This window comes from Macrosteles quadrilineatus, unplaced genomic scaffold (genome assembly GCF_028750875.1).
Source record: "Macrosteles quadrilineatus isolate MER2022 unplaced genomic scaffold, UCM_ALF_1.0 Scaffold_2__2_contigs__length_208266976, whole genome shotgun sequence".
Taxonomy (NCBI): Eukaryota; Metazoa; Arthropoda; class Insecta; order Hemiptera; family Cicadellidae; genus Macrosteles; species Macrosteles quadrilineatus.
In genome coordinates this window covers 188,722,881-188,738,390 of record NW_026542595.1, presented here as the reverse complement: position 1 = coordinate 188,738,390, position 15,510 = coordinate 188,722,881, and the positions used below count along the sequence as shown (strand labels likewise).

The window sequence follows — 15,510 nt, the reverse complement described above, 5'->3', positions numbered from 1 at the left end:
ACAAAAAGCTGTGATACACAATGACAACTGTCAAAGTAGGATTGTTTACAGTTATGATTAAGTTTTTAATATAATGAATAATTTGTTAAATTGTGCAAATGTTTGATAATTGTTTTTCCTAGGTGCAGTGGTACGACATTATGGCTAAGGTAGATATGAAGTATTATCAAACTGTGTCCTCCCCCATTGCAAACGCAAATCTTGAGTATAACAACTACAATAAGCATTTTATACTTCTATTCCAACCCCGTATGAAGCACGGGTAATCTGCTAGTAATAAAGATACAGGAGTGGAGTGTCTCGTGGCGGCGCCGGATCGTGTGATAGAGTCCTCGCCACCCTTAACTTGAGACAGCCCAAACTGACCTGCAGGGCCATTACCGGCTGGTCCCGCACGACCCTTTTACAATCCTATTAGCAACGCTTCCGAGGACGCCCTAGTGCAATATTAACATTAATAAAATTATAATCTGATACAGTAGACTCCCTCTTATCCGGACACCTTTCAACCGTACATCGGTTTAACCGGACTACACTTGGCAGAAATGACATCTCTTTAACCTGAAAATTTTTATCAGCACATCGGTTTAACCGGAGTAGATCGGCAGGAAGTGGGCGGTACTGAAACGACCGTTCTCGTAGGAAAGATTTGAGACCAGTGATCACGTGTCTAAATACAATGCTCTCCTACATTCAAGTCAAATACTGTACACAGTATGCATTTGAGCGGTCCATTTTAACGAGTTTTTGGGGACTTTGGTTTACACGGAAAACCCGTTATCCGGACTGGCCTCGGCCCCGAGGAGTCCGGATAAGAGGGAGAGAGGGAGTCTACTGTATATTAATTTACAAGTTTACATCAATGACATAAACTTAACAAACATTTCTATTTCTGTCCCATCTAAAACGTACAATTTTGACGGGTTTTGCGTATAAACCCACTGACCACTGAGCCACTGAGTCGATGGCTCAGTTGGTAGTGTCGCGGACTTCGGGCCCAAGGCAGTAGTGTCGTGGGTGCGGATCCTGGTCACTGCCACAAACTTTTATCAGTACAGTTCACCTTTGTACTGTACCGGCTCACCCCTTGCTTTGCTGGATACGTTCCACACACAGATCTGTAGTCTATGTGGACGGGCAAATGCAAAGTTAAAAGAGGCCGCAAACCTTTAAAAAAAAAAAAAAATAATAATAAAAAATACCAAGTAACTTAGGTATAAACCGTAAACATTGTCCGTTTTAGATAGGACAGTAACAGAAATATTTGTTAAATCAGCAATGTCATTAACGTAAACGATTAAATTAATACGTCAGATTATAATTTTATTAATGTTATTATTGAACTATCGCGCTCTGGCGTTCATGGAAGTGTTGCAAATAAGATCGTAAATGTAAATGGGTCGTGTGGGATCTGCCTGCAGGTTAGTTTGGGCTGCCTCAAGTTAGGGTGGCGAGGACTATAAGCGGCGTGCCACCTCTTTTACGGTGTACTCGCCAACTGCAGTGCTATTGAAAGGCCCCTCGTACTTTTCACTCATTAACATGTAATATTTCTAAACTAATTTATACAGAATATGGATACAAATGTAAAAAATCATAAAAAAATAGTATTTGGTGGGTTCTTATGAAAAAAGTTATGCCTAGAAGTGTATGTAGCCAGGGTGTTGAAATGTTGAACTGCATAACCCCAGTCAGTGGCAACAGCCTCGCTTTCTGTTGTAGATCTTTTTATCAAAAATTGTTTTCTGATTTAAAATAATATTTTCCTTGTAGATTGGATCAGGCACTTTAGTCTGCAGCGCTCGAGTGATCAGGAAATCAAATGCTTTCCCTGAAAACACAAAGTACAGTATTACTTTTTACTAATAAATGTATTCAATAATTGTTAATGATGAGACTCACTTTAAACATAATCCTTTATCACAATTAAAGTAGGTACGTAAACAGTGTTGGAATAAAAGCAAATTCTTTGTAACACATTAATTGTACAACAATGCTTAATTCAATGTCAGAATTTTTAGTTTGTTCTACAACGTAAAACTTTATGTTTGGAGGGTAAATGATAGGAAACCCTATTTTTATCCACATAAACTCCCCACAAGACCCCGTTCCCATAGTCCAATCATGCTGGTTACTTGTTTGTATGTTTACACTTTTGTACTAAACCTCATCAATATTATTATTATCCGCTTTTAAGGAAATTCTGACAGATAGATTCTTAAGTTTGTTTTAGCGAATTTCCCTATAGGGAGTAGCTATTACCGTTGGTCTCATGGTAAGACCTGGGCCTGGGACCGATTTACTTTTCATTTTGATGTCCCCAGAGACCAAAAACACTATTCGTTCAAATTTTTATATATGTATACAGAGTGTCCGACGTAAGGTGTCTCGAATTGATTACGGAAAAACGGCTTACGTACAAGGATGAAATAAAATTATTGCCCGCTAAATTGACCCCAAGGAATAACATATTTCCGATACAGGGTGTGCCGAAAACTGAGGGTCAGTTCGAATCTTGGAGTTTTCAAATTTAAAAATATGTGATGTTATAAATCATTTTAAAGGTATTTAATAGATAAACATTTTGGTGAAAACGAAAACAGATATTAATTATCTTTTTCCGTTTCAAAATGGCAGCAGTTTATTTGGAAAAAATCAATATGTTTTTAATACTCTGTGTTTCCTATACCAAATGCACTTAGCCCTTCTCCGGCTGAATTTTCTTACTCGTTATGAAATTAGATTTACTGTGATATTCTACAAGTAACGGGTTTTTTTTTAAATAATACAAATTCAAAAAAATTGATTTTTGAACATTTACAAATGCTTATTGCCCTGTTGCAGCAAACCTAGGTACTCGTTGAGCGGAGCGAGCGAAGCTCTTATGCGTCGACTCTTATGAATTTCGTAATACGAAAACTCCTCCTAGACGGTTGAATCAATCATTTTCAAATTTTGCATGGTCATAAAGAGAATATCGGTGAGTGCCAACATCTATATGGCGTTAAAAAAGTCTCTCAGGAATCCGCCCCACTGGGTCTCAAATTTTCAATGTAATATCCTTATGGAAGCAGTATTTGACACATAAACAAAGTCATCTGATCAGCTGTTGACTTTTTAATGCAGTAGATAAAGAAATAGCTGATAGCATTATTCCACAGATATTAGAACAGAAACGGTAAAGCTGAACAGATTGTAAATAAAATTATAATACATACTACGATAGACCAACTTAGCTGTTTTTTCTATGTGAACTACTCAAATACAGTATGGTAAATAAAGGCTATTCAATGTAAAGTTGTATACCTTTGTAACAGATTGTATTGTAGCACTTCTTGTCAGATCAAATACCACAACGGCCCCAACTCTGTGAACATAGTGTTCAAAGGTTACTCCACTAGATTAAGATATCAAATTATTATTTTTATCCAAATCAATGATCTGATGAAACTACTATCAGTTATCACAAGTGGGTATCGAGTAGCTACTTACGCGGATTTGTAGTAGACTCTTGTCATATAGCCGAATCTTTCATGACCGGCTATATCCCTAGAAAATATTGACAACATTTAAGTTACAGGTATAAAGTTGATTATTGGACTGATAAATAATTGTTTTACAAAAAAATGTTTATGGTACAGTATACCATGTTCAGTTTTTCTCAGGTGTTAGAGGCTTGTAAAAGTGATGTTTCACATAAAATACCTAAGGAAAACAATTCAACCTGATACATTTTGCTGGGGACACCTTGGACCTTCATAGAAGGCCAAGAAGCCATATACAGGGTGAGTTTCTACTGACCGTGTTAACTTCGCCAGTGGGTCCTACTCACTAAAAGGAACAAAAAAGTTCCTGTAAACCCATGTCCGATTTTCGACCGTTTGGCTGTTTTGGGGGATTTTGTGTTTTTCTTATTTTATTAGACTTTGCTCCACAATTTATGTAATAAAAACTTAACCAATTACTTTAGAGAGTTATAGTTAAAATCATTGGAAAGAACATTAAATTTTCTATAAATCAAAGGTTTCATTCAACAATTATACCATTACATAGTCCACGTTATAACCAAAATAAAGTAAAAATGTCATTAAATTAATTAATTACGATAATTTTCATGGGCCTCCTTTGATACATAAACCTGCATTTATGCAATGTTGAAATGCATAAAAAACTTGGAATTTTAATAATCTTTCAAATAATATGCTATTCAATACTATTATTGATATAAACCAGTGAGAAATTACTAATAAACTACAATAAAACACGGTTTACAGATTATGTTTTTGCACAGTTTTACTGTTAATAATAATTACTGTATTCATCATGTTGGCATAATCTAGATTGGTAAAAGGCTCCATATTTTAATAAATGTTGAAAAACTCTTAATTGACTTGGAAAGTTAAAACAGCAAATTACTCAACAAGGTATGTTCAAGCAGCTGAGTTATCTAGCTATAGATGACAAATCAATAAAAGCTGACTTAATCAAGCACAAGGTAAAACTAATTACACAGCATTTAAGAATCAAACACACTATCTTTGAAAATGTGAAAAACCTTGAGTTTATACATTTTATTAATTCAGATAATTTTAATAAATATTTAAAAGTCAAAATAATGTACAAATTTTATCAGATAGTTCAATAAAATACATCATGGAGTATACAGTAATTATTATTAAAAGTAAAACTGTGCAAAAACAAAATCTGTAAACCGTGTTTTATTGTAGTTTATTAGTAATTTCTCACTGGTTTATATCAATAATAGTATTGAATAGCATATTATTTGAAAGATTATTAAAATTCCAAGTTTTTTATGCATTTCAACATTGCATAAATGCAGGTTTATGTATCAAAGGAGGCCCATGAAAATTATCGTAATTAATTAATTTAATGACATTTTTACTTTATTTTGGTTATAACGTGGACTATGTAATGGTATAATTGTTGAATGAAACCTTTGATTTATAGAAAATGTAATGTTCTTTCCAATGATTTTAACTATAACTCTCTAAAGTAATTGGTTAAGTTTTTATTACATAAATTGTGGAGCAAAGTCTAATAAAATAAGAAAAACACAAAATCCCCTAAAACAGCCAAACGGTCGAAAATCGGACATGGGTTTATAGGAACTTTTTTGTTCCTTTTAGTGAGTAGAACCCACTGGCGAAGTTAACACGGTCAGTAGAAACTCACCCTGTATATCTTATGAATCCTTGTACTCTTTATTAGTCATAAAATAATCTTGGCGTTTCATCCTCGTCTATGAAAACACCTACCTACTCTACCAACAGTAACAACACTGGTTCTAAAAGGGTGTGTATTTTTATCTGAAAAGAACAAAAAGCACCTGAAGAAATAGAACAGATTTAATGCCGTAGGTACTAGAAATGATACAGGCAAGTTTTACATTTCAGTGGAACAATCATGCCAGAAATATAAAGAACATGCTTTGGCTGCAATAGGCCTATACACCCGAGCCATTTGTAGACATTTTCATTATTAAATATGAACCACACACACTCTCCTCTACTAAACCCTCTCCCTCAAGCAAGGATGGTGGTTGGATAGCAGTTAGGGTTAGGTTAGTCAACATGGCTCTAAAGCTGTGTTGTTCCATAACCCCCTGGAATTAAGTAGGGTGTCCCCATCTATGTTAAATTGATAAAACTACCTACTTTTAATATTGTTTATATAAAGAAAACTGTAGTTGTATCAAGAAAGAAATTAATTTCTCAGTTATTCTTTGTTCAAACTAAGCTTATATAAGACATCTTGATATTTTCATAACATTTCCAAAATATTATTCATCTTGCAATCTTTTTGTTAAATTAACGGTTTTTGTGGAATTTGCCTTCAAATATATAAATTAATTATATTTTGCACAAAGGTATAGTAATCAGAAAAATACAATTTTTTGTAGAATTTTACACTAAGGAATATCAACGCCACATAAAGTTAGACTGAGTAAAACCACACAAATTGTGGGCGTATTTGAAAATTTCTATCATGTAATAACTTTTAAAAATGTATTCAGTGTCATAAGGAAATACAAATTGATGAAAAATATTAAACGTTTTTGTGTGCATTAATTTTACTTACCAAAGTTGTACATTAATTCTTGTTTCGCCATTCCAAAGGACAGTCTTCAAAGTAAAATCTGCACCTATAGTAATTTTATAGTTTGAAGAAAATCTTCCTGCAACAAAATGTTCCAAAAATGACAATGTTATTAATGAAAAATTAATTCGACAATACGGTATGTTGGTTTTGAACTTCTAATACAGGGTGTCCCAAAAAAACTGAACCTCTTTGTTGCAGTGAACATATTTTAATAACAGGCTTATAAAAAATTGTATAAATAATGTAAAGTAACACATTTGTTTTTAAGTTTTACTGAAAAAAGTTTAATTTAAAAATTTTAACATGGCCCTATAACTTGGCCTGTTAACTTACTGGACACTCTGAATATCCCTTATATCAGTGTGGATACTAAGCAATTCCTAGTTATAAGGCTTATTATGCAAAACCACACTTTGTAAGCAGATCAAGTGACCAGTCAACCTAACTGGTCGGGGCGAGTTTTTGTAAACTAATGTTTTTCTGTGGTCCAGAGCAAGATCACAACCACATCATGCGTTACCACGGTTACCACAGACACCTTGGTTCTCACAATGTGTGCTATAGATACCGCAAGTATAAATCCCGTCCTATTACATATAAATATTGAAGATTTATTTATCTGAGTTTCATTAAAAGGCCTCTTTGGCCGCCTATACATCAAACATTGAAATTGCTGTGTCATGGACCTTAATAAATATTACAATTTAATAAATGGGAATACTCAACTATTATTTATATTTCAATTGGTCAGTTTCAACTAATAACTGCTTCGTCACGGCAGTATTTTTTCCACAGCGACCTTTAGTCACAGAAAACATACTACTATGTTTTCTGTGCTTTAGTCTAGATAGAGGTCAAAAAGGGGTTTAAGAATCAATTTTAAGTTGTTTGGCAACATAATAATTCCTATCACCAAGATTAGGAAATCAGTATTATTTTGAGTCAAAAGTAAATATTTGTTAATATTGTTTCTAATTCCCTAGCAATTCAAAACAGTTCTAGTGGACGTGGACTATTCAATAAATATTGATTTGTGCAGTTACATCACTGTGTACATTGATCTATATTTGGTCAGGTTGTTCTCTAGTGATAGATAAGAGAACCACTGTTATAGTTCAGAGTCGGATACAGGGAAATCACGATTATAATTGACTACTAAACTCTACCTAATTGTGGTAGAATGTGTCATTGCATGGCTTATGAGGGAGAAGTTTTCCAACACGAAGAGTTTTCCTCGACTGTGAGTCATATTTTTTTCTAGGAAGGTTCAAGGAGTGAATCGACATTTCCATAAGGAAATCCATTGGTAATGAGCGGTATTATAAGCCAGATCTCCATGAAAGAAAGCATTGTGTTCTGACCACTAGACCGAGCCACTTTATCATATTATTATAGCAATTATTAATTAAAGATAATGTCTTGAAATGCAGCTAAATTCAGAGTGCATGCACCAGCACCATTTCAGAGTGGATTTTCAAGATAGGCCAATCTGCCAGTCAAATTATTTCACTCATTCTCTAAAGTAACTGTGTATAAATAAAAATATTACTCGATACTGAAAAAAACTCTCCAAGGTCCACTAAAACTGTTTACTGTGGAATATAAGCCTAATTAAAACTATTGTACGGAAATGTCGTTCCAAGCCGCTATAAAACAGCAGACAGCTCATATTACCAATGATTATAACTTATTAGATATTTCGTAAAATCGACGGTTTCATAAGAGAAGATTAAATAAACTTTACGATTGTTTTACAAAATATTCTATTTGATTAGTGGCGATCGTCTGTCTGTTATTATTGTTAGGAACTGTAAAATGTAAACAATGTAGCTTTCTTACTATTTCCATGGACAATCAAGAAAATAAACGTTTATAAGTTTATTATGATTACTTTGTAAACTAAATGAGCGAATTAGGTTTTTGTTTGGGGGAAATTATTTCCGAGGAATTTGTGATATAGAAACAGTTACTGGAAGTTTCACGGAGATCAGTTAGACGGTTCGGTAAAACACAGGACACACACGTTAAGATTTTGTGAAGAATTGTATAGATACAATTATTGGTACTTTATATAATTATTAGGAGAGCATGTCGCAAACCCGACACTAAAAGGTTTCCCATAGCCAAAACGGCGGCGGTTTAAAATTTTGATCTTGAACTTATCGAAAAAAGCTCAGTCTGCTTAAACTTCCAAGATTTAGGCTAGGATGGACCTAAATTTGTGGCACTGTGTTGTACTAGAGAACAATAATTTGATACTCGCCTTTTCTGATTTCGTTGCATCTGCAATGGTTTAAAAATAAAATCACGGACTTTTGAAGGATTCCGGATAAGTAAATTGTAATTTTAAGTATAAATGATTTCTAAAAGTTTCCGGAACTTGTACACTCAGCACAGCACCCCTGAGAGTGGGAATGATCCGCTACCGAGGTCGATATATCGTTGGGTGTTGATGATTCACGCGGACGGAATTTACCGATCCACCGCAGTCAGGTCCAAACTAAGAGTCCACCTCAACTCTGCATTGAATGCAGTGCCGAATCGTAACCGATCATCATTGAATCGACCAATGCAATGAATGATCACTCAATGCAGTGCATTTGGGTCGGGAATTACACGCACAATTGCGAAAAAAGTCATGCAAAATCTCAACATCTTGTTGTACACATTTTAATCTGTATTGTAGCCGTAATTTTTCTATTGTCGAATAAAAAACTTTGGTCGCTTGATTAAAATTTATATTTAGCTTTTTTAAAGTAATTTGAGTTTATATATTTATAGGTACTCTTGTGCAATGATTTAAAAAAAATCACGATATTAATTCAATTCAATTTAATTTTTATCGTACGACGTTCGGAGTTTTCTTCAATTGGTATGCTAGATTTTATTTCACTGTCTGAGTACGAAAACATATTTTTTGTTCGAAACTCGTCTAGTCATATTTAAATCCATAAAATATTTTTGCTTAATTCAAGTTTTACGTTATCATGTACCTTCGTTGTTAGTACTGTAATGATAATATATTCAAAATAACGAATTGATGTTGCTGAATAAATAATAAGCATAGAGTTTTAATATTTCACGGACCAAATAATAAAAAATAAAACTTATGAGAAACGATCACGTGTATCACCCTGTAACAAATTCGTTAATCCTAAGGATACTATATTAGTCATAAAACAGTAGACTAATGTTGATAATTGCCATAATAATAGTTAAAGTGCAATAAGCAAAAGGCATAAACAGGAATTTCTAATCTGATCATGTTATAATTTGAAATCCACTCCTGATTTATTTTCCAACCTGCTTCATCTAAATCTGAACAAATTTGTTCATAAACGTAAAAACTTTAACATTACAAAATAACATTTTAAACGCATGTCACTACTGTTGTAAACATTGGGACAAACAATAAGCCTCTGTACAAACAAACCTAATCTGGGACAGTGGTGTTATCTGAGATTTGAACCTCGGCGAGAGTAAACTTTTTGTTTGTTGACGTGAATAAGCTCTGGGTCGACCCGGTCGCATTTCAGTCCGTTGCACATGCTCAATCGAAGCAATGAGAGAAATTAGGTAAACAGGCTAAATAAACTAGATAAACTGGATGAACTGGATACACAAACAACTCATACATTAACTAATAGAGAAATGTAGATGTAGAGAACGGTTCAAAGTATACAGTGAAATGTCTGTCGTTCCAAAGGTTTGTCGTTACAAATTTAACTATTTACACGGGTTTCATTGTGTATAAACTGACAATTCTTGTTTTACGTTTGACAATTTATTTTTTTTACAAAATGACTGTTTGGAGCCTGTAAAAGTATTTTTACTGGACCTCACCGTTAGAAAGTGCAAGCTTAAGTAGTCGAGAAATTAAAATCCGCTCATAAAATCTATACTGTTGACATAACGCTTTCCTGTTATACATTTTATAATTAAATTGTTATGATAATTATGTTTCTACATTTTTGTTAGCAAAATATTGATTGAAATGTTATACAAAATAGTGTATTTATACGTTTCTTAAAAGGCTTGTTCTAACCCTGGACTAGAATATTGGATTAAAACACAATACCGAAAAATATTTTGATAGGTACTTGACATAGGTAAGGTTTTATTTAATATACGATAAATACATACTTGTAAATCAACATATTTAAACAATCGTTATTAAATTACTTCTTGTTTAACGCATCCGTAAACATTTTACCGGTATCACAGACGTGCCGGTACATACTATAACAAATATCCCAGTACAGTACGGGTTTTCTTTTTCTGTTATTGTAAATGCGAATTGAGAAATAATTAGTTTTAGTATGTTTCTAACACATACACAGATTTGGTTTACTATACAATATTGATAACATTAAACAAGCTTGTTGAACAATACTTAATTTAGTTAATTACAGTACAATGTTTATTCTGAACAATAAGGCAAAATAAAATAATTTTATAGTACTTACCATCGACATATCTGCGGACTATAGCAGTTTTACCTGAAATAAACCTGAGTGAATATATTATTGTATATAGAATTTAAACTCGTTTTACAATGAAGGTCAATTGTCCTTTTTCCTGGATTATTTGTCATGCACGTCACTTTTGTTTAGTGACATATATAATATCACTCGAGTTAAACTATAAATAAAGAAGTTAATCGCATTAGCTACCACAGTAAAATATAGAGTACAGCACGTAAATCTTAGTGATTGCAGATACTTAATATTTGCTTCATTATTGGTAGTTTCAGAAACACTGGCGAATGGTTTTTGTCCTAATCATAGCAGTTTTACTGCTATCCAACATTTTAACAACACAAACCATTTATGCTGTCATTATCTGTTATTACGTCGCAGTAATAAATAAAAATATTTAACAGACAATTTATATTCATAGTGTTACTACACAATCATAATCAGTGATAGTAAAGGCTTAAAAAACAACCTTTGACACCAATCTAGATAACACAAACAAAGTATTCACTCACCAACACCAAAATCTCCAATTATCAGAAATTTCAGCTGTTCATCCATCAAATGTGTCCTTCCATTCGGTAGTTCATCTCTTCTTATCTCTCTGTCACTTCTGTTCCTATTTAAATCCATTCTGTAATTAAATCACACGTGCATTTCAATAACACTGATTCAACTGAGCGCGAAATGCGCGCGGTGCGACTGTACGACAGCTGATCATGACTTTGATCAGCTGATTCAGTGACTACTAGCGCTTGACAGTTGTAGTAGTAATAGTCAAAACTAAGACAAATTGTAGTTGTTATAGAACAATATATTTGCACTTCAACTATTTTAAGTAACATTTTAGTTTGTCATTTTTAGTTTATCCTAGGAAGTTGAATTACTTGATTGACATTTTATGATAAATAAGTAAAATTGTAGTTGATCAAACAATGGTTTGCAGACTAAGTTTGAATTAAATTCTTAACTGCAGTAATTTGTGCATAGTTTAACAATAATGTTTGGGATGGTTTTTTTAATTAGTTTTATATAGGCTAAAAAAACCACCAAGTTTGGTTTTGAGACGTTTGTTAAATGTTTAAGTTTATTTACATAGAATTTTCTATCTTTAAAATACCGATATTTTATAATTTACGATATTTTTTAAATAATTTTTACCCATAAACATAACTTATGTTTATAATAATTTTGTTATATTCTAAAACTAAGCCTTAATAAGTTTTTTGACATTTAAATAAATAAAATATTATATTAAGTAGCATTCACAATATTTCAACAATTTTGAATGCACTTTTAAAGCTTCACAAGTAAACTACTGTATTGTTTTCAGCACAGTGTGCCTACAAAGTTTAGTTGATTCTTGTACATAATTCTTAATACGCCAAAACAATTAAGAGACAATTTTATGACACGATGAAGTTTTAAGTGTACTCCTTTTCAGTATTAAGGCCTTTCTTTAAATCTGACAAAAATCTTAAAAAAGATCCAAGGGTCAATATTGTCTTGCATGTCAACCTGGATTAAGAATCCCAAGTGCTTGAGGCTCGATTTTACAAGCTACTATTCAGCAATTAAAAAACAGTCTTGCAGGCGAGTACAACATACAACTCCCCTATTGCCCGATTCCTCCTACATCATCATGAATAATCCTAATTGTTGCTCATGCACAAGAAACTGTAAGTTCCCGTGGATAGTTTTACGATCTAGTAAGCTAAAAATCCAGGAAGTGGTGTGTTAAGTTTCCGGTAGTGTCAACTTTTCCAATAGCAGCTATCAAGCAAGTACAATGTACTTTTCATATTCCATTTACAAAATTTGGGCGGTTTTAGGGAAAGAAATCTATCCCCTCTACTTGATCTCATCTTTAAAACAATAGCTCAACAGCTGAGGTTTGCCAAAACGTCAATCAACTGCAACATATACATTAAGTAAAATAGTCGTGCGGGAACTTCTCCTCGAACCCCCTAAATTTTGTGAGCGGACTAGTTTCTGAGCTGCATGTAAAAAGGTCGGCTAGTAGCTTCTAAACTCGCTTATGAAATAATTCTGGCTAACAGATCAGCTGATTAGAGTAAGTAATAATATCATACAAGATACAAACAATATTCATCTTTGCCTCAAACTATGTGTTCTAGAAATTAACGCTTGCACCGGTTCAATTTAATCAGTTCAACACACGTGGAGTTGAAAAAACATGTCTGAGAGGTTAAAAATAATTCCAAACTTCTTAAAATTTGTTCCTGCATCCTGCATCAGGATAAGATTTAAATTTTTTTTGTCTAGAGAGCCTTAGTACGTTTATTTAGTTTTCTTTTTTCAGCCCAATACTTGTTAATTTTTTCCGCTCTTACGAATAATCTCAGGGTAGGCCTAAATTTTATGTATCAGTAGATGTTTTAAATTAGCAATAATCACACCTCAGTAAAGAAGAACTTCATTGGTTACGATATTGCAAACGACACAACGTTGACGTCTACAGGTAGCTGAGCTACCAGGGCTTTGGCCCACAGCTGACCACGAGTATATGCTCCACCAAGGAGTAGGGACTCGAGAAGAAGTGGTGCAAATAGCTACAGTCATGTATTCTGAATGCCTGCCTACAGTGGCGGTGATAAAAACCCGCAAGCCCCCCTCTCACAATAATCTTTAAAAACATAATCACAGGTATTTCCACCTTAACTTGCATCTTTGCTTGGCACAGCATCTCCCATGGCACCGAGGCGTCATCATCGTTTTCCATTATCCTGGCAAAATCATGAATACTTCTGTTGTCATCTTTGTACACGATTCACTTAATTGTGATATCACGGACAAAATAAAATTCAGGAATGACGAAATACAGGATTTAATTTAACACCAAAAAAAGCTTGTGTTCTTTACAAATCCAAACAACAAACTAAACTTGTTTACATTATTGAAACAATTCAAACACATGACTAATAAATTAAATAGCTTATATAACAAAATCAGTCTTATTGAAATCAATTAAAATCGGTATCTCAGCAGATGTTATTTTAAATATATATTGACGTTTTAACCAATGACTTGCTGGTTATATCACGTCACTTCCCGCAGTCATGGAAACATAATCATAGTCTAACGTGATTGAAACCAAAGCTAGGACATTATCAGATAACAACATCATCGTCTCCTGCGTTCGCAGCCCAATCCCTAATATCTGCCCGCAAACACGGAAACATAATCTTTTTCCCCCATTGCGGTCAAAATATATGGACGATGATGACGTTTATATCTCCCGCGTTAAAAGAAATCATCATCTTCCATGACACTAACGCTCGTAGGTTGGATTTCACGTACTGTACTACTTGAGAGCCCGTGGGTTAGCAATACATCTATTTCGTGGAGGAATGCAGTGACGAGCACACGTAAATCGGTGTCAATAGCTAAGCTATCTCAGTAGTCAGTTATTATAAGTATCACATCGATGTAAGATATGATAGGTGTAGTTAAAATTTGAATTTTTAAAATCTTTGGATTTTTTAAATGAACAATTTGTGTTAAGTGATCAAAAAAATGTAGCTAGTTCTTTAAGAACTGTATAAATATTGTGTTTTATGAGTATGTATTTTAAAATCCACATATAAGAGTATTCCATTCAGCTTAAGTTTTAGTAGAATCATATATCACTACATTTACATTATGTTCATAAACAGAAGCTTTTTAACATGAATCGGTAACTATAGGCGTGGACAAGCAACCTTTTGACCAAAGGGTTGTTTCCCTGCATTGTTCACCAGTCCTTTATTCCCACTCTCATCCTTGGGTTAAAATACGCACATAGTGGCGTCCCCATCTTAAATAATTATTGGATGCGATGCTCACTGGTGTGGATTAACGTCCGCACTAGTGAGTACTACGACTATCCGCAGTACTATCCTGATAATTAGACCAATTCGTAAATTACAAGGAAAAATGTGGTTCGGATTCCACTATAAACTGTAGGTCCCTTAGTTGCCATTAGCTGTATGGGCTATTAATTAACAGCTGTGTCTAAGGAACATGTCGGCCTTAGTCACTAACAAGACTACAAGATCGCGCCACTCATCCTACACTCATCCTTCACTCATATTTGGGTTAAAATACGCACATAGTGGCGTCCCCATCTTAAATAATTGATAATTGATAATTAATTGATAATTGATATTACTGCCACTTGACTGAGTACTAAATGGGAGTAGGAAATTCAATAGCAAACAAATAATTTTCTTAACAATACAAATACACTTAAAACAATGTGATATATAGCATACTTGACTTAGTACAGTCCCAACCCTTTACCCCAGTGTTTCCTGTCCACAACTATAGTTGTTTTTTGAGAGTCAGTCAGTTGTACACAAATAAGTCCAAAGGTATAATTATTCACTAGTAAGACAAGTGTTAGTTTATTTAATGCGGCCATACACTTTGTTAGGGTTAGGCAATTACTGAAGACACTTTGCAATAAAATATTTATTTACAGAATAGGTAAAGATAATTAATTTAAAAACAAACTTGTAAAGTCAGAGAGAAAATATTGCAAAAGCATAAAATAACTTTGTTTCTTTAAAACGGGGGAAAAATAATTAGTTTTACAATACAGGATTGATAAAGAATTGTTACGAAATTGTGCACAAATATATTCTTAACTGCAGATTGACTTATAAAAAAAACAATTTATTGTCCTAATGTCATGATAACAAAGGGTATGGTACAAAATATTACAACAATAAAAATAACAAAGCAAACAAAATAAAAATAAATTAAATTAAAACAACACCAACATAGTAATGATAATTAAAGCTAAAATAAATTTTAAACCTTAAACAAAAAAAGTAGTGCAAAAGAAAAAAATTTATATATAGTAATCAATGGTAAAGAAACAATTTTTCTTGACTTTAAACGTAGAATTTAA

General features: G+C 33.3%; 1 protein-coding gene across 1 annotated transcript; it reads right to left on the bottom strand.

Moving 5' to 3' along the window:
- Window positions 1-1,323: 1,323 nt before the first annotated feature.
- On the bottom strand, window positions 1,324-11,283 carry LOC128988020 (ras-related protein Rab-38-like). The gene is made up of 6 exons (XM_054409192.1): window positions 11,111-11,283; window positions 10,587-10,619; window positions 6,100-6,196; window positions 3,493-3,549; window positions 3,307-3,367; window positions 1,324-1,831 (listed from the first exon to the last, which is right to left on the bottom strand). Exons 1-6 carry the CDS (start codon window positions 11,226-11,228, stop codon window positions 1,811-1,813), a joined length of 387 nt encoding a protein of 128 aa, XP_054265167.1. The 5' UTR covers window positions 11,229-11,283; the 3' UTR covers window positions 1,324-1,810.
- Between the last annotated feature and the right edge of the window lie 4,227 nt (window positions 11,284-15,510).

What these genes read in the sequence shown, in the direction of transcription:
- LOC128988020 (XM_054409192.1), bottom strand. Translation starts at nt 11,228, where the DNA reads ATGGATTTAAATAGGAACAGAAGTGACAGAGAGATAAGAAGAGATGAA. An exon ending in AATTGGAGATTTTGGTGTTG is followed by an intron (nt 10,620 to 11,110) that starts GTGAGTGAATAC and finishes GGTTTATTTCAG; the next exon opens with GTAAAACTGCTATAGTCCGC. An exon ending in AGAGTCTACTACAAATCCGC is followed by an intron (nt 3,368 to 3,492) that starts GTAAGTAGCTAC and finishes CTATGTTCACAG; the next exon opens with AGTTGGGGCCGTTGTGGTAT.